This window comes from Stegostoma tigrinum, chromosome 9, assembly GCF_030684315.1.
Source record: "Stegostoma tigrinum isolate sSteTig4 chromosome 9, sSteTig4.hap1, whole genome shotgun sequence".
Taxonomy (NCBI): domain Eukaryota; kingdom Metazoa; phylum Chordata; class Chondrichthyes; order Orectolobiformes; family Stegostomatidae; genus Stegostoma; species Stegostoma tigrinum.
In genome coordinates, this window is record NC_081362.1 from 87,999,089 (window position 1) to 88,022,967 (window position 23,879).

A 23,879-nucleotide genomic window follows, 5' to 3' on the forward strand; every position below is an offset into this window, starting at 1 on the left:
ATGGCTGGTCTGCAATGCAGAATGATGCTAATAGTGCGGGTTCAGTTCTGGCTGAGGTTACATGAAGGACTGCCCTTCTGAAACTCTCCCCTTGCCTGAGGTGTGGTAACCTTGAGGTTAAACCTCCATCAGCTGTCTTTATAATGAGAGATCAGCTCCTTAGTCCAGTAGAATTATGCCTAAAACAGATGACAAGGATGGGAGGACAAAGTAGTTTGGCCCTTGGGCATCTGCCCTCTGATATACCATCTGTTGCCTTGCAGGAATTAAACTAGGTTTGATGCATTACCAAATCATGAGTATTAGTGAAACATTTAAGCTTTTAAAAGTTGAATTCTAAGGCACATATCCTTTAGAAAATCCTTACTAGATATAGAAATTTTTATTTAGAAATGTATTGCTGTGCAGTATAACAAACATTTTTCTAAACCAGAGGTATTTCTGTTTTTTATGGAAGGTTTGGGATCTCACTAGTAATGTACAACTGTATCAGTCGTCTGTTTTATCAGGTAAGTATGCATCAGACTTATTAAAGTTTTCATCAGCGAGGATAGTATCATTGACCTTTACAGCATGGAAACAGACCGTTCAGTTCATCTTATCTATACTGATCAGATATCCTAAATTAATCTAGTCCAATTTTCCGGCATTTGGATCATATTCCTCTCAACCTTTCCAACTCAAGTACCTGTCCAGATGCCTTTTAAATGTTGTAATTGCACCAACCTCCGCCTCTTCCTCTGTCAAATAATTCCACACACACAGCACCCACTGCATGAAGAAGTTGCCCCTTAGGTCCCTTTTAAATCTTTCCCGTCTCACCTTAAACCTATGCCCTCTAGCTTTGGACTCCCCCACTCCAGGGAAAAGACCTTGGCTGTTCACTCTATTCATGCCCCTCATGATTTTATAAACTTCAATAAGGTCACCCCAGATGCGTGGATTATTTAACATGGAACCATTTCTAAGCTGTATGTTTGATAGTATTGCTCCTGATATAATCCTGAAGTATTTCATTTATGTCTAGGCTCTCCCCTGTTAAGCTTGTGCATGGACAACAGACTTAATCAGTTTATTACTGGCTCTGCTAATGGTCAGGTAGGAGGAGTGATTTTCAGATTTTTGTTTGGAGAAATGCTAATAAAGTTTCTTCCCATGCCAAATGTGTTTTGTAAAAGCATAGTTCTGAGTCAAATTTGGTTTCAATCTTCAATATAACCTGCAATTTACTAACATTGTATTAATCAGCCTTTTATGTGTAACCAACATCTCCTTGCTTCGTTATATTTCAAGTATTGTAACTCAGGGAATCACACCTTATGCAAAGTATATATTGTTCTTGTGACTAAATCAGCTGAAGTTTCATTTTCATAAAATTGTAACATATCACAATGGAACAAATAGTGAGTATGAAAATTGGCATCGTGGTATTGTTTAATCTGTGCTTTTTGTAAGTTATGCCAAAATAGTGCTGCACTTTCATTTATGCTCATTTCCATTCTCAAAAACAGCCAGCAAAGTAGATGGTGAATATAAATAAGCTGAAGTTGATGCAAAATATAACTCCTAGATTTAAAAACAAGTATTTAAGCTAAATCAATAAGTCATGTTTATTTTCCAGAAATAAATCAAAAAGACTTGCTACTCTGTCTCCAAGAAAAACCCTTACAAAGTTATTTTGAAATTGCCCTTCCTCTTCCAAATATCAGCATAACTCCTTTCAACAGTATAACATTTTCATATATAGTAACAAGAACCCAAGAAGATTGGTAAAGGTTGAATTTTTGATCTACATGTTATATTGTGAAGTCCTTGGCTAAGGTCATTCATGAATCAAATGATTAATCATTTAGCAATTTAGTAGAAAAGAACATGATTCAGTACAACTTCTAGTCATGTACATCAGCTGGAAAGTGCCTGTGTTGGGGGATTGCAGTTTTCAGTGCTAGTTTATATATATGCTAAAATTTCCCTCCAGTAATGCAAATGAAGAATAACTTGCACATATATGCTGTCTTTCATAATGCCATGACATCAAGGCAGCACGGTGGCTCTGTGGCTAGCACTGAAGTCTCACAGGGCCAGGGACCCAGGTTTGATTCCAACCTCGGGTAACTGTCTGTGCGGAATTTGCACATTCTCCCCATGTCTGCGTGCGTTTCCTCCGGGTGCTCCGCTTTCCTCCCACAGTCCAAAGATGTGCAGGCTAGGTGGCTTGGCCATGCTAAATTGCCCATAGTATTCAGGGATGTGTGGGTTATAAGGGGATGGGTCTGGGTGGGATGCTTCAAGGTGCGGTGTGGACTTGCTGGGCCGAAGGGCCTGTTTCCACACTGTAGGGAACCTAATCTAATCTAATCTAATCACTTAATGCTTTACAGCAAGATAATACCTGCAATGTTGAAATTTCCCAGGTACTTTGCAGTGATATTATATAAAAAATGTGATTGTAAGCTATGAGTGATAATGGGAACTGCAGATGCTGGAGAATCCAAGATAATGAAATGTGAGGCTGGATGAACACAGCAGGCCCAGCAGCATCTCAGGAGCACAAAAGCTGACGTTTCGGGCCTAGACCCTTCTATCTTTCTGATGAAGGGTCTAGGCCCAAAACGTCAGCTTTTGTGCTCCTGAGATGCTGCTGGGCCTGCTGTGTTCATCCAGCCTCACATTTCATTATCTTTGATTGTAAGCTATGTTAGGTTTTATTAGCATAGATGTCAAAAGCTTGGTCAAACACATTGGTTTCAAGAATGCCTTAAAGAAGGAAAGATAAGTAACAGAGATTTAGGGAGGTAATTCCAGAGTTTAGGATTTCGGGGACCTGAAGGCCCAAGTTCCAATAGTGGAATAATAACATTTGGGAGGTACTCAAGAGGCTAAAATTGTAAGAATGAAGAGATTTTGGTATTTGTTGACCTGGAGGAGACTATAGAATAAGGGAGGAGGCTGAGGCTATGCAGGAATTTGAAAACAAGACTGAGAATTTTAAAATTGACGCATTGCTTGAGTGGGAGCAATAAACACCAGTAAGCACAGGTATGGTAGATGTAATGAGGATTTAAAATAAACAAAATACCTTTGAAGTGTTGTCACTGTTGTAATACCGGTAGTGAAATTGATTTAACTATATAGAATAGGAAGAGGAAAATCGAGTGGATTTGTCTTAAAGCTTCTTAAAGCTTTTTCGAGTTAGCGGCTGTTTGCAACTTACGAAGCAGATACTTATTAGTGTAATAACTTCAGATACATATGTTCATAATTTATGTTTTATTAATTAATTCTAATTTGCTTCTTACAGCTTGATGTTTTCACTTTGTTACATGAGCAACAATGCCGCCGTGTGCTGCACATTGACCTAGCGAAAGAGCAGCAGAAATACTGCTGCAAGATCCAGCGGAAAGTTAGGTTATCAGAGAATTCAGGTACTCAATAGGATTCATTAATGTGAACCTCACTCAGTCCAGCCTTATTATTTTGTTTAATATTCTTATGTCAGGAAGGAATAGTTAGCTCAGTTAGCTGGATGACTAGAATGTAGTTCTGAAACATACCAGTAATGTGGGGTTTGATTTCCCTTTCCAGATGAGACACACTTGGGACCTTCATCCTCACTCTGCGCATGATAAAATAGTGACATAAACTGTAGTTAGGCAGTCCTTGACTAATGGAAACCTGAACACAATGGATAACTTGATCATCTTGAGCTAGGTGTGACTATATATTTACAGCCTTTACAGGACAGTGGAAGTGTTGCCTTCATGACTGAGTAGTTAATTCACTATCCTAATTAGAATGCTGATTGGATCAATTGAATTGACTACTTGTTGTTTGATTGTGATAGTGCATTTTCAGTCTATAAAGGAAAGTTGCCCCTTCTGAAATATAATGATTTTTTTCCCACAGGAGCTGGACTGAAGGGTCTGTTTACATGCTGTACATCTGTATAACTCCATGATTTAAATGTTCCTAATTACCTTTTTTTTAAAGGTTGTCAATTTGTATTCTTAGTCCATTAGTGACAATGCTGCTCCAAAGCCAGGCAATTTTCTTATAAAAGCCTTTTTTCTTGTGCTGGACTAACGTTACTGAATAGATATTTGAAAAAGCGGTAGTACAAGATATTTGAAGTTTGATTTCGTTGAGCAGTACACAGCAATCCTGTCCCAAACAGTAGGATGAGCTGCAGAATAGTTTGGATACAGTTGGGAATGGTTCAATAGATGACAGATTAAATTCAGAAGTGAGGAAAGGTCAGTCATCCTAAAATGTTAACTTTGATTTCTCTGTACAGGTGCTGCCAGACCTGCTGACCTTTTCCAGAAATTTCTGTTTTTGTTTCTGATTTACAGCATCCACAGTTCTTTAGGTTTTATTTATATTTATGTAGATGTTGTTTTACTTATATTTTCTTTAAAAATTCTGCCACTGATGTGTTGCTGGCAGGCAAGCCCATCCATAACTGCCTCTGAAGTGAGTGGTTTGCTAGGACATTTCAGAGGTTGTTAGCAGTCAACAAGTGTTGCGGGTTTGAAAGCACAGGCTAGGCAAATGGATCTCCTTTCCATTTGTGAATCAGATCTGTTGTTACGGCACTCAGTGATCATTTCACAAGACCAGCTTTCATTTTCAGATTTTTATTAACTGAATTTAAATTCTACCTACAAGCATGGTAAGATTTAGATCCCTAAACCTGGAGCATTAGCCTGGGTCTCTAGTCCAGTGACATGCCACCGTGTCCCCTCTGATTAAGGTATATTCAGAGAATAGACATGTACATTTTATGGGCAGAGTCTATGTCTTTGAGATAGAGATAATATATTCAGGACCAAAGCTGGAAATGTAGTAGGCTCTGCTGCTGAATAATCAGCTGAAAAAAGAACACTTTTTAACATTTTGTACATTACATTATATACACAACCAATATTGTAGCATCATAATTCCTAGTTTTCATTGTAACTTCCATATTCACGTTTTATCCCTCTTGTTAATTTTTTTATTTACAGATGTTGACAGTATTAACAGCCTGAGGGATTGCAAGAATCTTCACTATTCTTCATCCTACCTTAATGGTAATAATTTGGAAAGTAGACCACATGCATGTATTGAACTTCCAATCCTCAGAATGTCTCATTGTGAATATTTATTAAGTAGTTTACTGAAAAAAGATTCAAGGTATGTCTTTTCACTCATTTTAAATTGTTAATGGATGCTACTTTAAATAAGAAAGTGTTGAATTTGTGTAAAAACTCAATTGACCCCAATATTACCCTGCCCCCACCATAATACTGTTGGCATTGGCAAGTGAGCTGGTAGCTTACATTTTAGAAAGGGTGGAAAAGGAGGGCAGGCACTATCTTCAGACGGTTCCCTGTGAGCATTGGGGCAGCCCCCATAAGTTAGTACCTCCTCTTCCATTTTCCCTGAATAGACTTTAAAACCCACCGCTCTAGAACCTTTTGCCCCACCATAACGGCGCCAAACCCTTTCACCTAAAACTCTTATGTGTTGTCCAGGTTAAGTGTTCTGTTCGGCTTTCTTCTTGAAACTGGTTGTAGTCCTGGCAGTACTCAGTATCGAGCTTTGGTGCTCTTGGGACTCATGGAACTGTGACAGCAGATCCAGAGACTGGGATATTGCCCGACTGAGGGTCAGCAGTCTAACATTGCCCACCCAAGAATTTTCAGATAACCACATTCAGCTCACTGTAAGATTCTGTACATTGATTGATACAAACTATTCAGATGTAGTTGTACCAGCATTTGCAGCTCCATTTATACACAATTGCCAAACAATTGATGGATGTTCTCTGTGACATTATTCTCTGCATATTTCCTTCTGGCTGTGATATAGTACCTAATCCAGATTACTTAGAGTGACAAAGGATGATATTAGTGAGACATTATTCATCCACTTTGGGGCAGCAGGGTGCTTCACAGTTTATCAACTGCTCTCTCACAATGCACAGGTCTCAGGTTTGATTCTACCCTCAGGCGAGCTTCTGTGTGTAGTTTGCACATTCTCCCTGTGTCTGCATGGGTTTCCTCCAGGTGCTCCAGTTTCCTCCCACAGTCCAAAAATGTGTAGATGATGGGCATTGACAATGCTAAATTGCCCGTAGTGTCCAGGAATATGTAGGCGAGGTGGATTAGCAGTGGGAAATGCAGGATTACAAGGATAGGGTAGGGGAGTGGGTCTGGGTGGGATTCTTTTCAAATGGTCAGTATGGACTAGATAGACTGAATGGTCTGCTTCCACACTGTAGGGATTCTTTGATGCCAATTCCTCATAACGATACCTGATTTAAACAGATTAATACAATGCAAAGGTGTCAACCTTGTGTCTAATTTTAGAAGGATTAACAAAGTAAACACAAACCGCTACAGTTTTATCATTCTTACTTCAGTGCAGTGTAAAATAAATGGATTGAATGTTGAGAATAAATTGGAGAATTATCAGAAGAGAGATCAGTTGGGGCATTGACATCCAAAAACCTGCAGCAAATAAAATTGTGCTGTCCCTCTTTTTTAAATTGGAACAGAAATAACAATGAAAAGCTTGCAGAAAGCAAAAAAAAACCTTCTAATTCAAAGATAATGAGAACTGCAGATGCTGGAGAATCTAAGATAACACAGTGTGAAGCTGGGTGAACATAGCAGGCCAAGCAGCATCTCGGAGATGCTGCTTGGCCTGCTTTGTTCATCCAGCTTCACACTTTGTTACCTTCTAATTCAAGCCAAGACCTGAATCTATCCCCTCCCTACCTCCCCACCTACACCCTCTCCACCTATCTTCTTTACTCTCCATCTTCGGTCCGCCTCCCCCTCTCTCCCTATTTATTCCAGTTCCCTCTCCCCATCCCCCTCTCTGATGAAGGGTCTAGGCCCGAAACATCAGCTTTTGTGCTCCTGAGATGCTCCTTGGCCTGCTGTGTTCGTCCAGCCTCACATTTTATTATCTTGGAGTCTCCAGCATCTGCAGTTCCCATTATCTCTGATCTCTATCTGACTGGCTACTGAATTGGGGATTGCTCCAGTCAGCAACAACATGACTTCAAGAAAAGTCACCTCATTGGCCCTTTTGTTCTGGACTTTAATCTACAGACTTTATGCCTTTTTTTGCACAAATGTTTCGATATTTTCGGGCTATGATATTCCTAAAAGGTCAGTCTATCCTTTGTGTGTGTGTGTGAAATTTAAGTTTGTGTTAGTGATTGATAATCTGTTTTTGTCACATTAGAGAATAAGATTATTATAATAAATATAGTTGTGTACTTGGCCTTATCATAGATAGTGGTCGCAGTCAGGCAATAGCCACCCCAATGATTACATTGGTTATATTTCATGTTGTGACAATTCAAAAAAAATGAAGCTCGACTTTCAGTGCATTATTCCCACCAGGGTCATGACAGTGTTAAGCGTGTGTGTCTTATCATCATTACCACTATTTTAGCATAGTGCCCATAAATGGGACTAATTAAATAGGTCTTTCAAGGGGTTTGTGCAGGCAAGCATAACTTCTTTCTGTACTGTAGTATGACACAATTATTTGATTTTGCTGGTTGTTCTTATTTGGTCATTTTAACTTTTTACTTGTAATCCTTTGCTTTCTATTTCAGTTTTACATCAAACAATTCCAGCAGTCTGTGGGTAGGGACTATAAATGGCTTATTCAATGTAAATTTGGCCACTGGAGAAATTGATGCTGCTGTCCATTTTGAAGGTAATTTTTGTATTATCTGTGTATCTTTTTATCATCTATTCAGTTCTTAGCTATTGTGATCCTATTTTAATTACTTAAGTGCTGAACCATTTCCAGTTTTACTGAAATAATTTGTCATCTTTCATAACTTTTTTTTAGATAGAAGATGCTCAAAAGTCTCAGTACATTAATAGCATTAAATATTTTGTTTCAGATCATCCAGGTTTAAGCATTCGGACAGCTGGCTGTTATGCCATAGGAAACAGAAACACTAACAAGGCAAGAGAAAATACTTAGAAATCTCTTTAATTGGAAATGAATAAAATGTATTATTTTTATGCTGTATATGTTGTATTTATCATGTCACAGAATTCATATTTTATCCCTATGGCAATAAATTATATGTCAGTGCAATAATGCTGTCTGTTGGAGACTTATCCCTCACTGTAACCCTTCTCTTGCATGCCAACACATAGCCTCCAATCAATCTCCCATGGCTTGTTATATTCTACACACCACTTTATGCACCTCTCACAGCCAGTCCCTAAGGCTCCTCCTATTACCCATTCTACTGTGTGTCCCCAGCCATTTCATGTCATTCTTCATGCTGTCCTTGGCAATTCATGCCTTGTATTCCCATTCATTCAGTATACATTATGTACAAAACCAAAGTTTGGAATTGCTGAGGAAGAAAAACACCTGTTCAGAAATCTTCCTTAAAAAACACAGCGTTTCCTACTTAACACAGTGAGGAGCAGGAAGAACACAGCAAGCCAGGCAGCACCAGAGGAGTAGGAAAGTTGATGTTTCAGCTTGGGACCCTTCTTCATTTTCTGAATTTTCTGAAGATGGGTCCCGACCCAAAACGTCAACTTTCCTACTCCTCTGATGCTGCCTGGCCTGCTGTGTTCCTCCAGCTCCACACAGTGTTATGTCTGACTCCAGCATCGGCAGTTCTTACTATCTCAGCATTTCCTACAAACTGATTAAAGGATCAATCATATCAACCATTAAACTATCAATTACAGAAGCTTCGAATACTTTGTTTCTTGATCTTGTCCAAATAAATATTCAGACTTTGACATACCAGATCACACTAGTATTATAACCACTTAAAGATACCAGTCAAGCAAAGCCAACAATTTATTTCAGTTGTGCAGAACTTCTGACTAAACTAGTGCTTTTATTAGTTAGGCTGTGAATTCAGACCAATTTAGTTAGCGCTTTTGTTTAAGGATCTGGAGTTTTGACTCCATGAAAATTTCAGCCAGAGTATTATCCTTACATAAAAATGAAAATGCAAATATTTCTGGGCAATATTTGCAGAACTGTGTAAGCCAATAGCCCACATGCACTCGAGCCTAAAAGGTACACAAGAAGCTATCATAAACACCTGTAACTAACCTGGTTACATTGAAGATAAACTTTAATTAAGCAGGCCAGAAATGGTCCTTCTTCTTTGGGTTACCCCAAGACTAAATTTTGTGTGTTCTTCTGTATTAGGAATAGAAAATGATAATTTCTTGCATCACATGGGTGCGTTCAGTTAACTTGCAAATAGTATTGGTATTGTCAGTAAAATTCCTGTTAGCTGGATCACTCTATTCTCTTAAAGAAACATTTTGGAATATGGGAAGAAAAACTACTTTAAGACTTAATAAACTTTGTGTGAGGGATATTGTGTAGTAATGCTGCTTTAGAACTAGTTTGACAATGTGACAGATGTATAAGTACAAGTATGAAAATGTAAATTATTAACAAATTGAGTACCATTGATTTAGTTATTACAGGTGGACATTTCTTCATGAATAAGTATTCTAGCCTCACTTTTTTAAAAGCGTGTTGAATTACTGTTTTAGAGTAATGAGAGAGAGATTTTCCAGTGCAGTTATGTCAGGGGAACTAGTTATGTCAGGTGACACATTTCCGACATTTCAGACTGTAACATCATTGGGATGCCTGTTAATTCCAGACATCCAGCCTTGTTGTGGCATAGTTTCTCGACTGCAAAGTCTGTGTAAAAATTGCCTGAATTTCCACAGCAGGAATATGATACTTTTTCATCTCTGAATTGTGATGAAGCAAATCTCTGGCTAAACTCCCAGTTCTGGGAGTCTAGAAGGTGCCCTAGAAAGCATAATAGAGATTCTGAGGCTGGAGCATTGACCACAGTTCGAAGTATCTCTTTGAGGTGGGCGGAAGGTCCCAAGTCAGAAAAATCTAGGCTGGCATTCTTCCACATTTATGTGATTTTCAGTTGTGCCTGGTCATTGCACCGTCTTTAAAAGTATTTTTTCTGATGATAAAAGTACTCAACATTTGTATGTGATAAAATGGACTTTAAAGGAAACATTTTACTGCAATGTTTACACATGTATCTCTATATTAGAATTCAATTAGTTTTACTCCTGCAGATTTTCTGTCTGCTCTCTTCCATGTTTGGAAAACATATTGCTCTACTGGAAATTCATATGCTTGAACTTGCAAAAATATGTCTGCAATATATCAATGAGGAGGAATCACTCAGTGTCATTGCCAGGTAAAACAGTTCCTTATTAGATATTATAAAAGAAATGTTAAAAACTTAAGATCCATTCGATATGTATGCTTTTCATATTTTAGGTGAAGTGCACAATGATAATTTGTGTAGGTTAATAAACAGCAAACAATCCATTGCACAGCAAAACAAAATGTTAGAAGTAGCAGTATCCTAAAACTGCAAGTTTAACATTTTTATATACCATTTTTATCTGTGACTAAAGCACGTAAATGGGAAAGGAAGGGCTATCTGATTTTCTGCCTGTAAGGCTGTTAGGAATTTGAAACCAAGACGTGATCTGGAAGGATGATTTGCCTCCACACCATTGCTCGTTTACAGTGATCCTGTGTGTACCTGAACATTTTTAGTTGGGCAGCTGTAGAATGTCACAGTCTGTCCTCCTCAAGAATATTAAATTCTTAACAGAAATTGGGAAAAATTGAAACTGAAGTGTACTTAAAAATAAAATTGAACAGGAAAGAATGGGAAACTGTAAAACTATTAAAGGAAGGAAACAAATTTCAAGTTTTAACTAACTGTGATATTCTTATCTCTTCAATTGTATTACTTCTGTTTGCTTATCTATATATATTGCATATCCAGTGTGATAAATATTATATTATCATTTGAATTCTGGATTCTAAGGTAAATTACATAGTTCTGTGAAGGAGATAACAAAGTGTGGTGCTGGATGAACACAGCAGGACAAGCAGCATCTCAGAAGCACAAAAGCTGACGTTTCAGGCCTAGACTCTTCATCAGAAAAGGGGGATGGAGAGAGGATTCTGAAATAAATAGGGAGAGAGGGGGAGGCGGACCGAAGATGGATAGAGGAGAAGATCAGTGGAGAGGAGATTATAGATGGAGAGGAAGGGAGGGGATAGGTCAGTCCGGGGAGGACAGACAGGTCAAGGGGGGGCGGAATGAGGTTAGTAGGTAGGAAATGGAGGTGCGGCTTGAGGTGGGAGGAGGGGATAGGCGAGAGGAAGAACAGGTTAGGGAGGCGGGGATGACCTGGGCTGGTTTTGGGATGCAGTGAGGGGAGGGGAGATTTTGAAGCTTGTGAAATCCACATTGATACTGTTGGGCTGCAGGGTTCCCGAGCGGAATATGAGTTGCTGTTCCTGCAACCTTCGGGTGGCATCATTATGGCACTGCAGGAGGCCCAGGATGGACATGTCGTCTAAGGAATGGGAAGGGGAGTTAAAATGGTTCGCGGCTGGGAGGTGCATTTGTTGACTGCGAACCGAGCGTAGGTGTTCTGCAAGGGTCCCCAAGCCTCTGCTTGGTTTCCCCAATGTAGATGAAGCCACAACGGATACAGCGGATGCAGTATACTATATTGGTGGATGTGCAGGTGGACATCTGCTTGATGTGGAAAGTCATCTTAGGGCCTGGGATAGAGGTGAGGGAGGAGGTGTGGGGGCAAGTATAGCACTTCCTACAGCCACGGGAAAGTGCCGGGTGTGGAGGGTTTGGAGGGGAGTGTGGTGTGGTCAAGGGAGTCCCGGAGAGAGTGGTCCCTCCGGAAGGCAGACAAGGATGAGGATGGAAAAATGTCTTTAGTGGTGTGGTCGGATTGTAGATGGTGGAAGTGTTGGAGGATGATGCGTTGTATCCGGAGGTTGGTGGGGTGGTATGTGAGGACTAGGGGGATTCTCTTTTGGTGGTTATTGTGGGCGCGAGGTGTGAGGGATGAGTCACGGGAAATGCAGGAGACTTGGTCGAGGGCGTTATCGATCACTGCGGTGGTGAAGTTGTGGTCCTTGAAGAACGAGAACGATTGGGATGTACGGGAGTGGAATGCCTCATCTTGGGAGCAGATGCGGTGGAGGCGAAGGAATTGGGAATAGGAGATGGATTATTTACAGGATGGTGGGTGGGGGGAGTGTATTCTAGTTAGCTGTGGGAGTTGGTGGGCTTGAAATGGACATCGGTTTCTCTGTGGTTGCCTGAGACGGAGACTGAGAGTTCCATGAAGGTGAGGGATGTGTTTGAGATGGTTCAGATGAACTTAAGGTTGGGATGGAAGGTGTTGGTGAAGTGGATGAACTGTTTGAGCTGCTCTTGGGAGCGCAAGGAGGTGCCGATAAAATCATCAATGTAACGGAGGAAGAGGTGGGGTTTGGGGCCAGTGTAGATGCGGAAGAGGGACTGTTCCACGTAATCTATAAAGAGGCAGGCATAGCTTGGGGCAATGCGGGTACCCATGGCCACCCCCTTTGTCTGTAGGAAGTAGGAGGAATTGAAAGAGAAGTTGTTGAGGGTGTGGACGAGTTCGGCTGGGCGGATAAGGGTGTCGGTGGAGGGGGACTGGTCGGGTCTGCGGGACAAGAAGAAACAGAGGGCCTTTAGGCCGTTTGCATGGGGAAGCCCACTGACTTCCACAGCTACCTTGAATATACCTCTTCCCACCCACCTTCCTGCAAATATTTCATCCCCTGTTCCCAATTCTTTCACCTCCACCGCGCCTGCTCCCAAGATGAGGCATTCCACTCCTGCACATCCCAGATGTCCTCGTTCTTCAAGGACCGCAACTTCCCCCTCGCAGCAATTGAGAACGCCCTCAACCAAGTCTCCTGCATTTCCCGCGACTCATCCCTCACACCCCGCCCCCACAATAACCACCAAAAGAGAACCCCCTTAGTCCTCACATATCACCCCACCAACCTCCGGATACAACGCATCATCCTCCGACACTTCCGCCATCTACAATCCAACCGCACCACTAAAGACATTTTTCCATCCCCACCCTTGTTTGCCTTCCGGAGAGATCACTCTCTCCGGGACTCCCTTGTCCGCTCCACACTCCCCTCCAATACCCCCACACCCGGCACTTTCCCCTGTGACCGTAGGAAGTGCTACACTTGCCCCCACACCTCCTCCCTCACCCCCATCCCAGGCCCTAAGATGACTTTCCACATCAAGCAGATGTTCACCTGCACATCCACCAATGTGGTATACTGCATCCACTGTATCCGTTGTGGCTTCGTCTACATTGGGAAAACCAAGCAGAGGCTTGGGGACCGCTTTGCAGAACACCTACGCTCGGTTCGCAATCAACAAATGCACCTCCCAGCCGCGAACCATTTTAACTCCCCTTCCCATTCCTTAGACGACATGTCCATCCTGGGCCTCCTGCAGCGCCATAATGATGCCACCTGAAGGTTGCAGGAACAGCAACTCATATTCCGCCTGGGAAACCTGCAGCCCAATTGTATCAATGTGGATTTCACAAGCTTCAAAATCTTCCCACCCCGCCACTGCATCCCAAAACCAGCCCAGCTCGTCCCCGCCTCCCTAACCTGTTCTTCCTCTCACCTATCCCCTCCTCCCACCTCAAGCCGCACCTCCATTTCCTACCTACTAACCTCATTCCGCCCCCTTGACCTGTCTGTCCTCTCTGGACTGATCTATCCCCTTTCTATCTTCCCACCTATACTCTCCTCTCCACCTATCTTCTCCTCTATCCATCTTCAGAGCGCCTCCCCCTCTCTCCCTATTTATTTCAGAATCCTCTCCCCATCCCCCTTTTCTGATGAAGAGTCTAGGCCTGAAATGTCAGCTTTTGTGCTCCTAAGATGCTGCTTGGCCTGCTACGTTCATCCAGCTCCACACTTTGTTCTCTTGGATTCTCCAGCATCTGCAGTTCCCATTATATCTGTGAAGGAGACATTTTAAAAATGGTTGGAGATTCATTTTTTGATTTGGGAGCTCAAACAGCATTTCCAAGAAAGTTTGTGACTTAAGTTAAAAGACTAATGAGCTATTTGGAATGTTAATTGATGAATGATTATAAAGCTGAACTTCTGTTCATGCAGAAAGACATGTCAGGGGCCACAAGCGAGTTTCACCTGTGAAGTACAGTTTCATCTTCGGAGAACAACAATTTAGTTTGTCGTAATCTTAGGGCTGCCTGAGCTGGGAAGGAGTCTCCATGCTATCAGAGTTGGAAAGGAGTCAAAGGAGCCTTTGGTAGTTTATATAGTTAGGGCATTTCTTAATATTCAATTTGGAAAAGTCAGTGAGTTTGTCTTTGTATCTCAGGGAAAGAGAGTAACAATGAAAATCTCATCTGCTGGACATGCAAAAATCTGAAAGGAAGCGCTTATAACATTTTCAGTTAAGTAAGAAATTAAAAAGTTAAAATAGGAATGATACTTCTTGTAGAGGTGAGTGTCTGTAAAAGATATTGCTGGGAATAAAGATTGAATCTTCTTGCAGCAATAGGTGAGATCTTTACAAATTATCTTAAATGTTGTATTGTGTATCTTTTTTTGTGCAATATGTTAATGTTCTTTTCTTGAAAGTACATTGGCAGCCTTGTGTGAATATGTTCAGTCACTGAACACCACAGTAACCAAATTACGAAAGTAAATCTAATCATCTATCAAGTTAGATTACACAATGGGATCTGACTTGTCCAGTCATACCATCAGCTGAAATCATAACACCAGTTGTTCTTGAGTTAATTTTATTCCTTGTCATTGTTTGCCTTTCATTTTATTTAGCCTGGCTGTACTTTTGACTATTTACTACATACTTGAAAATAAATCATAAATTATTTTATACTTTGTTAATATGTGCTGCATGAGTTATTTTATTGACAGCTAACACTGATCAACAAATCTTTCTTTCAGATCATCTTTGCTGCCTACTTCCCCTTTAAACTATGATCTGAAACAGAGGGAGAAAAGTAAGCCAGCTGGACATTCCCATGCAGGTATGTGCTGTTTCCCTGTTTCTCTAGTGTAAAGATAAAAGCTCAATGACTTTGCAGCCAGATTTAGGGATATATTTATGAATATACAGTACTTAGTTGGCGTTCGTTTAATCTTTGCATTGGAGAAATAAAAGTTTGAATCTAATCTTCCCATTCATTTGGAGCAGACCTTAGACTGTGCACCACTTATTATGGATGATTTGTGCAGTTTTGCATGGTGTTTGTGTCCTGTTTTGTGCTGTATTATTGTTTGGACTTGCTCCAGGTTTTATTTCGGTGAAATTACTGAGCGGTCAATTTACCATGTTTATGAAGATGGTAATTCACTCCCACGTGTCTTATGATATTCTAGTGATTAGATTAGGTTCAAACTGGATACCTCTTGGTGGATTAAACTGACTTTTGCCATTAGGCAATTATCATTTACATAAACGTGGAAAATTGACCACTCAGTAATTTGACTGGAATGAAACCTGGGGCAAATCCAATCAATAATATGGCACAAACAGGACACAAACGCTAAACAAGACCACACAAACCACTTGTAACAGGTGGTGCACAATCTAAGATCTGCTCCAAATATATGGCAACATTTGATTAAGACTTTTAGTTCTCCAATGCAAGGATTAAACGAATGCCAGGTAAGTACTGTATGTTCTTAAATGATAACTTTCTTGCCCCTCTGATGCTGCCTGGCCTGCTGTGTTCCTCTATCTACACATTGTATTGTCTCTGACTCCAACATCCGCAGTTCTTGCTATCTCCTAATGTTTCGTTTGTTGTTCTTACTGGGCTAGATTTTAATTTTATGAAGTTCCTTTTCCCATATGTTCTTAATATTGCAATTAACTTTTTTGATGGAGTTGATTTACTCCTGAATCCGGAAACTTTTCACAAAAAAATTCAATCCAAAAGTAAGTGGAGGTTAAGCAATTTAACAATTTCTTTACAGTTTTAATTTTTAGGTATGCATACTTTTCCATTTCCATTTCATTGATTAATGTTTAGCAACTTTTGGAGATACTTTCAATTGTACTCTGATTGTATGAAAAAAATGTGTAATGCTACAAAAAATACGACGGAACACATGGCAGATGTTTGCGGTAATGGATTGCAGTCATAGATTGTGAAGAGTAACAACTGAATCCATGTGTTGAAAGGACCTGTACAAGTTTGTTGGAAATGCATTATCCTAAACATCAAAGACTACAAGAAGCAAATGCAATATGAAAGTTTTTGGTGGGAATTGAAATAGTTTTATAGTAGCTGTGTGTCTGAAAGAGTGCCAAGTTTGTGTAACTAAGGCCCTACATAGCAGAACTTGAGTGTTCACTGTTAAAATCTGCATATTTTTTCATTTATCATATTTCAGACATTGTTATTTCTGCTATTGTCCGCTCTGATAGTTTGGCTTGTATCAGGAAGTCTTAGTTTTGGCATATGTTATTAAGATAAGCTGCTTCATAGGAGCAGAAAGTATGGTTGAAGCAATTTTTGTTTCACCCAGCACCAGATTTGAAATGATGTGATTCTGGTTTCCAGAGAGATACACAGGGTTGGGTTTTCCCAGTTTTAGGCTGTGTTATTTTCAGAAATTTCATGGCGATCATCATGGATCATGATGACTTTTGTTATTCTACTTCACAAATTATGTAACCAGCTTCTTTGGTGTCCTTCTCAAGTAGTTACACATCAGGAGAGGTGAAGCTTTTGTCACTACTGGAACCTTCCAGTACACAAGATGCTGGCATCATATTTAAAGCCCAGCTGTACTCCTAATCAGACGCTGCAAGCTGCATTACCTTGCACACAGTCATCGTTGCAGACTGAAATCTCTCAGAAAGAGAATCTGGTATCCTGCTTTCCAGATGGAACTCCTGGTGGCAGAAGTGATCGAGAGCAGGGCTATCCACTACCCAGCCAACCACCAGAGGAGGCTAAGGCACCAAATATCTGGATGCATACCTGGTCAGTGCTACCTCCAGGATTAAATGTGATGCAGAGTAGTATGGGGTAAAGGTCAAAGATCTTCAGTGCTCCTTAAGTATATGAGCCACCAGCTTTACCATTGTTTATGGACTACCAGTCTCGTAGTTGCAGCATCTCATCTTCCACAACTACTCACTCTTCCAGCCCTCTGACTAAAAAAAACTCTGCAATCCACAGAAATTGGGAGCCTCAAAGTAATTGCAAAGTGAATGAGCACTAAGAAATGAAGTTAAGAGCCATGCAATGCAACTTGTGTAGATTGACTGTGATCCTTGTGTATAAAGCAATTTTGCAGGTGCATGCAAGTTAAAGATGACACTGAACTCCAAGCTGAAGCCCTGAAAGACTGAAGTGGATTCTGAGTTGTTCCAAGATCAACCACAATAATGTGGTGAGGTTGATGATTTGCTTATGCTTACTTTGATGGACCAAAGACAGAGCATTCAAGGACATATTGATGAAGAGATACTAAACTGGAGGCTCAGAGCAGCAAATGGTGAGCTGCATCCATGAGGAACCCACTCTAACTTCCACGTTGGGAGCTGTCACTATCTTGCGTCTGAGAAGAGGAGGAGAGAATTGCTACATTGTTAATTGGAAATGAGGTGAATTTAACTAATAAATAAATAAGGCTGATGGTCAGAGGCTTTTTCCTGAGTTTGAAGTTTCAGTTACAAGAGGGCACAGGTTCAAGGTCAGAGGGGGAAAGTTTGAGGGAGATATGCAAGGGATGTTTTTCATGCAGAGAATGGTTGCGGCCTGGGATCTACGACTAGAAGAGGTGTTTGAAGACCTTTAAGAAGCACCTGGATGAGTACATGAATAGGGAAGGATTAGAGGGATATGGATTGAAAAATGGTATGTTTTGTTTTTAGATTAATTAGGGCACGATGGTCAACACAGCCTTAGAGGGCCAAAGGGCCTGTTCCTGTGCTGTAATTTTTTGGTTATTCATTTGCATGGAAATGAGGTAGAGACTACTTATCAGCAAGATTTAGACCCCACTTTGAAACCTGAATGGAGTATCAGAATGTTTTTCTTAATGTCAAGATTCATAATTTTTCGATGTCACCATATTTTCCCACATTGCTCGCCATTGTCCATGTTGCTTGCTGGGAAAATACTGCCCACAAGTATCATACAGAAGGTGTAGATGAGATAGGCTAAATAGCCCCCTTCTATGCTGAAACAATTCTGCGATTCTGGAAGAGAGAAAAATTCCAGTTGAAATGAGTCACAAATGCCGAATCGAAAAATGTTTTGAAGACGGAGCGGTGGACTTCGTTCATTTGGACTTCAGCAAGGCATTCAACAAAGTTCCGCATAGTAGACTGGTTAACAAGGTTAGATCACGTGGAATCCAGGGAGAGCTAGCCATTTGGATACAGAATTGTCTTGAAGGTAGGAGATATAGCGTGGTGGTCGAGGCTTGTTTTTCGGACTGGAGGCCTGTGACAAATGGTACGCTGCAAGGATCGTGCTTGATTTACTGCCTTTTGTCATTTATTTAAATAGTTTGGATGTGAATATAGGAGGACTAGTTAGTAATTTTGCAGATGACACCAAAATTGCTGGTGTAATGGGCAGTGAAGAAGGTTATGTCATTGTACAACAGGATCTTGCTCAGATGGGCTATGAAGTGGCAGAGGGAGTTTAATTCAGATAAAGGTGAGGTGTTGCATTTTGGAAAGGCAAATCAGGACAGGACTTACAGACTTAATGGTAGGGTACTGGAGACTGTTGCATGAAGGTGGAGTTACAGGTAGATAGGGTAGTGAAGAAAGTAACGAAAACAAAAACAGAAGCTGTTGGAAAAGCTCAGCAGGTCTGGCAGCATCTGTTAAGAGAAAATTAGAGTTAACGTTTCAGGTCCTCAGGAAGGGTCACTAGATCTGAAATGTTAACTGACTTTTTCTTCACAGTTGCTCTCAGACCTGCTGAGCTTTTCCAGGAACTTCTGTTTTTTTTTCTGTTCCTGATTTATAGCATCTGCAGTTCTTTTGGTTTTTATGTCGTGAAGAAAGTGTTTGGTATACATGCCTTTATTGGTCATTGCATTGAATATAAGAGATGGGATGTCATGTTGTTGCTGTTCAGAACATTGGTTATACCTCTTTTGGAATAGTGTGTGCAGTTCTGGTCTCCCTGATTTAGCAAAGATATTGTTAACCTTGAAAGCGTGCAGAAAAGATTTACAAGAATGTTGTCAGGGTTGGAAGGTTTGAGCTATTGGGCTATTTTCCCTGGAGCATCGGAGACTAAAAAGTGACCTTAAAGAGGTTTATGAAATCATGAGGGGCATGTATAGGCTGACTAGCCAAGGTCTTTTACCCAGAGTAGGGGAGTCCAAAACTAGAGGGCATAGATTTAAGGTGAGAGGGGAAAGTTGTAAAAGTGACTTAAGGGGCAACATTTTTCACACAGAGGGTTGTGTGTGTGTGTGTGGATTAAGTTACCAGAGGAAGTGATGAAGTCTGGTACAATTACAACATTTAAAAGGCATCTGGATGGGTACATGAATAGGAAGGTTCTGGAGGGAAATGAGCCAAATGCTGGCAAATGGGACTAGATTAAAGTTTTAATTGTTGCAGTATCCACATTATCAAATTCACCCTTCCCTCCACAACTGGATCTTACATGTGTCAGTAAGATCACAAAGATCCTTATCTTATATATTAATGCACTGCAACACAAATTTTAAAACATTAACATGTAGCTGGACTACCACTGTGGAATTTTAACAATATTGCAGTATTATAATACTGTAGGTCAACATTATAATGCAATTATAATACTATAACTCAACACCATAACACAAATGCTCCCCAATGTTATTAATGCATTATTGCATTATAGGGTAATAAATTTCTGGAAATTCAGTACTGTTACTGTACTATCTTGAAGCTGTAAAATCTGAACAAATTAAATCCTAAATAGGATGGCTTGCAAATTTGTGAAGTGTTCATAAGGGCTCTTGTGGCACAGTGGTAGTGCCTCTACTTCTCGACCAAGAGGCCCAAGTTCAGGTGTTACCTGCTCTGGAGGTGTGTAAAAACATGCCTGAACAGGTTAATTTAACAAAAAAGTCCTAAAGAGACAGGACTCCACAGTACACTTTATCAGAATGTTGTTTATTTAACACAGCCTAGTCTTTATTTTGTTACCATTTAATGTTTTACGTATCTGCCTCACCAGATATTATAAATGGCTACTTGTTAGGTGATGATAACACAGATATAGCAGCTTTTTTCTTCATTTATGTTTATTGTGAATGATGATGTTTCTTCAATATTATTAATGCAAAAGACAGTCGGGACTTAATACTTTTGCAGAATATAATACATCATTTCCATTTTGAAATCCTGGAACTAGGTGCCAGCAGTATAAAAGACAAGCCGGTTGTGTTTCATACCAAAGTGAAGTCTTCTGGCTACACTGCAGCACCAAGGTAAAAGTCACTGCCTACCAATGAAGCAACTTAGCTGAGCTTTTTCACTGTTGTGTATTGCATGTAAACTTTGGTTATGCTGAAGACCACTCTGTTCTGGTAGGGTATGCTAATCCTGAGCCTAGATTACATACGGAAGATTCCACCTAAGACCAGCTAGAGAATGGTTATAGCTATGCTGTATCATCTATTAAAGTGTGGAGTGTTAACTGAAGGTTTTATAATTTTATTTTGATAACCCATCATTGTATATGTAATTGATACTCCTGCCAATGTTTAGAATTCAAATATTGCTTTCCCTCATTTCAACAAGCTTAACCCTGGAACATACCATTATCTTCACGCATTTTGCTACTATGGTACATAACAATAAACTTGATTATATACATTATTAAATTCATCTTATAGTTGAAGATCCTGGAAGTGACAAGGGTTAGAGGAGAGGGGATGGTTTGGCTATCCAGCGAAAAATTGCTCAAAGACATTGTTGGAATTCGATGTTGTAACGATAGTGATTCTCTGATCAGCTGTCATCATCCCTCTGCACATCTTCCTCCAAGATGCTCACTTCTTTGTCAACAGGATGGTTGTCATCCATGAAATTATTCTGTGTGATTGTATCAACATCCTAGCTTTAACAAAAATCTGTCTGACGTTCCTCTTTAGATAGTTGAAGGAAAAAGGTTCATGTGCCCCAAAATAATTTACCCTGACTTTAGACATTTATAGTATTACTTTTTAGCACCTCAGATGTTTGTTTCTGGTGTATTCTGGCTCACATGCTTGCAGACATTTTGCTGATCTACTCTTCATGCCCCATGTGAGGCTTGGACCTAGATGACACCCCATTTCGGCTGTCTCTTGCTTCTGAGCATACTGGCTGATGAACTCCCAAAGGTCCGTATAAGGACAACATTGTGAGAACACTTGAGGTTGTATATTCCTTCCTGGGCTTTTTTGCTGCATCAGTGGTGTTGTTTATGTTGGATACAGGCTCAACCTCCAAACAAGCATCCAAGAAACTCCGAGGCAAGATGTGAACTGATTAATCCACAAGACAATCTATCTTTAGTCTTCTCTGCCATTCCTGTTGTAGACATGGCAGGAGCACATAACCAGAGCTATGGGATTTCAGCTCCAAATAGTTGAGAGAACAGCTTTAATTCCAGTTATCACTGCTGTTTACATGCTTCAACTTTTGCCAGATGACAATCTGTCTAAAGAGTGCATTCCTTCCAGATCAGTTCCAGGTGCCACTGTGACACAGTGGTTAGCAGTGTTGCCTCACAGCATCAGAGATTTGGGTTCAGTTCACAGTCTTGGGTGAATGTGTGTGTGGAGTTTGTAAGTTCTCCCCATGTATGTGTGGGTTTCTGCTGGGTGCTTCAATTTCCTCACACAGTCCAAACATGTGCAGGTTATGTGGATTGGCCGTGCTAAATTGCCCTGTAGCGTCCAGAGATGTACAGGATAGGTGGAATAGCCATGGTAAGTGGGGTGTTGCAGGCTTGGGAGTGGGTCTGCGTGGAATACTGTTTGGAGGGCTGGTGCACACCCGATGGGCTGATTGACCTCTTTCTGCACTGTTGGGATTATTTAATTCAGTTGCTGAATAATGGAGTTGGAGACTTAAGTGTGGTGTGTCAGTATTTGCAGATGACACTAAGGTGAGTGGTAGAGCAAAGTATGCAGAAGACACTGAAAGTCTGCAGGGGGATATAGATAGTCTAAGTGAGTGGGCAAAGGTCTGGCAGACGGAATACAATGTTGATAAGTGTGAGGTCATCCATTTTGGTAGGAATAACAGGAAAATGTTTTAAATGGTAAAAAAATTGCAGCACGCTGCCATGCAGAGGGACTTGGGTGTTCTCGTGCATGAATCGCTAAAAGTAGGATTGCAGGTGCAGCAGGTAATTAAAAAGGCAGATGGAATTTTGTCTGCCATTGCTTGAGGGATGGAGTTTAAAAACAGGGAGGTTATGCTGCAGCTGTAAAGGGTCCTGGTGAGGCCACACCTGGAGTACTGTATGCAGTTTTGGTCTCCTTACTTGAGAAGAGATATACTAGCACTGGAGGGGGTGCAGAGGAGATTCACTCGGTTGATTCCAGAGTTGAGAGGGTTGGATTATGAGGCGAGACTGAGCAGGCTGGGATTATACTCATTGGAATGCAGAAGAATGAGGAGAGATCTAATAGAAACATATAAGATTATGAAGGGAATAAATAAGGTGGAGGCAGGGAGGTTGTTTCCGCTAGCAGGTGAAACTAGGAGTAGAGGGCATCACCTCAAAATAAAGGGAAGCAGATGTAGGACTGAGGTCAGGAGGAACTTCTTCACCCAAAGGGTTGTGAATCTGTGGAATTCCTTGCCCAGTGGAGTGGTTGAAGCTACCTCACTGAATGTTATTAAGGCAAGGCTAGATAAATTTTTGAACAGTAAAGGAATTAAGGGTTATGGTGAGTGGGCAGGTAAGTGGAGCTGAGGCTCAAAAAGATCAGCCATGATCTGATTAAATGACAGGGCAAGCTCGAGGGGCCAGATGGCCTACTCCTGCTCCTGGTTCTTATGTTCTTATGTTTATAATGAGTTCAGAAGTCCAATTTTTATACTTTTATATGTTCATTCATTCATTCTAATATTTATTATTTGCTACTAATACAGCAATACTAATGATTTTGTTGCAGGGTGAACATGTTCACACCAAAAGTAAATCCCCCAAAATCTGTCAGCTCAGTGATGAAGGAAAAAACTTGCAGTCTGAAGTAAGAAAACAATTTGCAATCAAGTCTTAATCCCAAAATTCTGATTGTAAAATGATTGTAGCTATTGTGCAATTGTGAAAAATAGATCTCTTGCTGCTTAATTTTCATCATCCAAGTACATGCAAATCAAGCATGATATGCATATATGCATTTGAATTTGGTATGTAAACTGACAAGATGTTAAATATTATTGAATCAGGCTCTTTATTACTTACTGTATCATTAACAAACGATACTTTCACAATTTAAGAAATTTTGCTGACAAGTAATCAGCAATGTTTCATCTCAAATGTACAGCGATGCTGTATGCTTTTTTGATACAATACATTGGGGTGAAAACCAGCAATAATGCAGCGTAAGTGGAATTAGTTTTGCTGAATGTTCTGTCATGTCCAATATTCAATCTTGTACAAGTTTACTGCTAGATGTTTTGTTGTTTAGCCATGCCTAATTTCACCCCACACTTTCCCATTAATCAAGGGGAGAAGTGGTGTTTATCATCAGTAAGGTCTAGTGCATGTTTAACGTTCTAAACTGTTCCTGTATTTCTAATTGAATTCTTGTTGCTAAATCTTAATGCTTTGATTTTCCATAGGGGAGTTAGCAAAGAATACCCGCTGAACAGTCTGGCACCAAGCAGACTTCATACAAGAATTGCTGTTTCAAACCAACCAACACCTGTATGCTGCATTCAGTATTCAGGTATTACATGAATG

General features: G+C 40.4%; 1 protein-coding gene across 1 annotated transcript in view; it reads left to right on the top strand.

Annotated features, from left to right (window-relative positions):
* Nucleotides 1-23,879, top strand: part of wdr27 (WD repeat domain 27) — a 388,848-nt gene that overhangs the window by 17,426 nt on the left and 347,543 nt on the right. Inside the window, exons 5-15 of the mRNA XM_059648854.1 lie at nt 458-509; nt 1,028-1,098; nt 3,302-3,425; nt 5,007-5,175; nt 7,619-7,722; nt 7,916-7,980; nt 10,116-10,240; nt 14,881-14,963; nt 20,325-20,400; nt 23,086-23,163; nt 23,759-23,865. Coding sequence (XP_059504837.1) covers nt 458-509; nt 1,028-1,098; nt 3,302-3,425; nt 5,007-5,175; nt 7,619-7,722; nt 7,916-7,980; nt 10,116-10,240; nt 14,881-14,963; nt 20,325-20,400; nt 23,086-23,163; nt 23,759-23,865 — 1,054 coding nt within the window. The remainder of the gene's footprint in view (nt 1-457; nt 510-1,027; nt 1,099-3,301; nt 3,426-5,006; nt 5,176-7,618; nt 7,723-7,915; nt 7,981-10,115; nt 10,241-14,880; nt 14,964-20,324; nt 20,401-23,085; nt 23,164-23,758; nt 23,866-23,879) is intronic.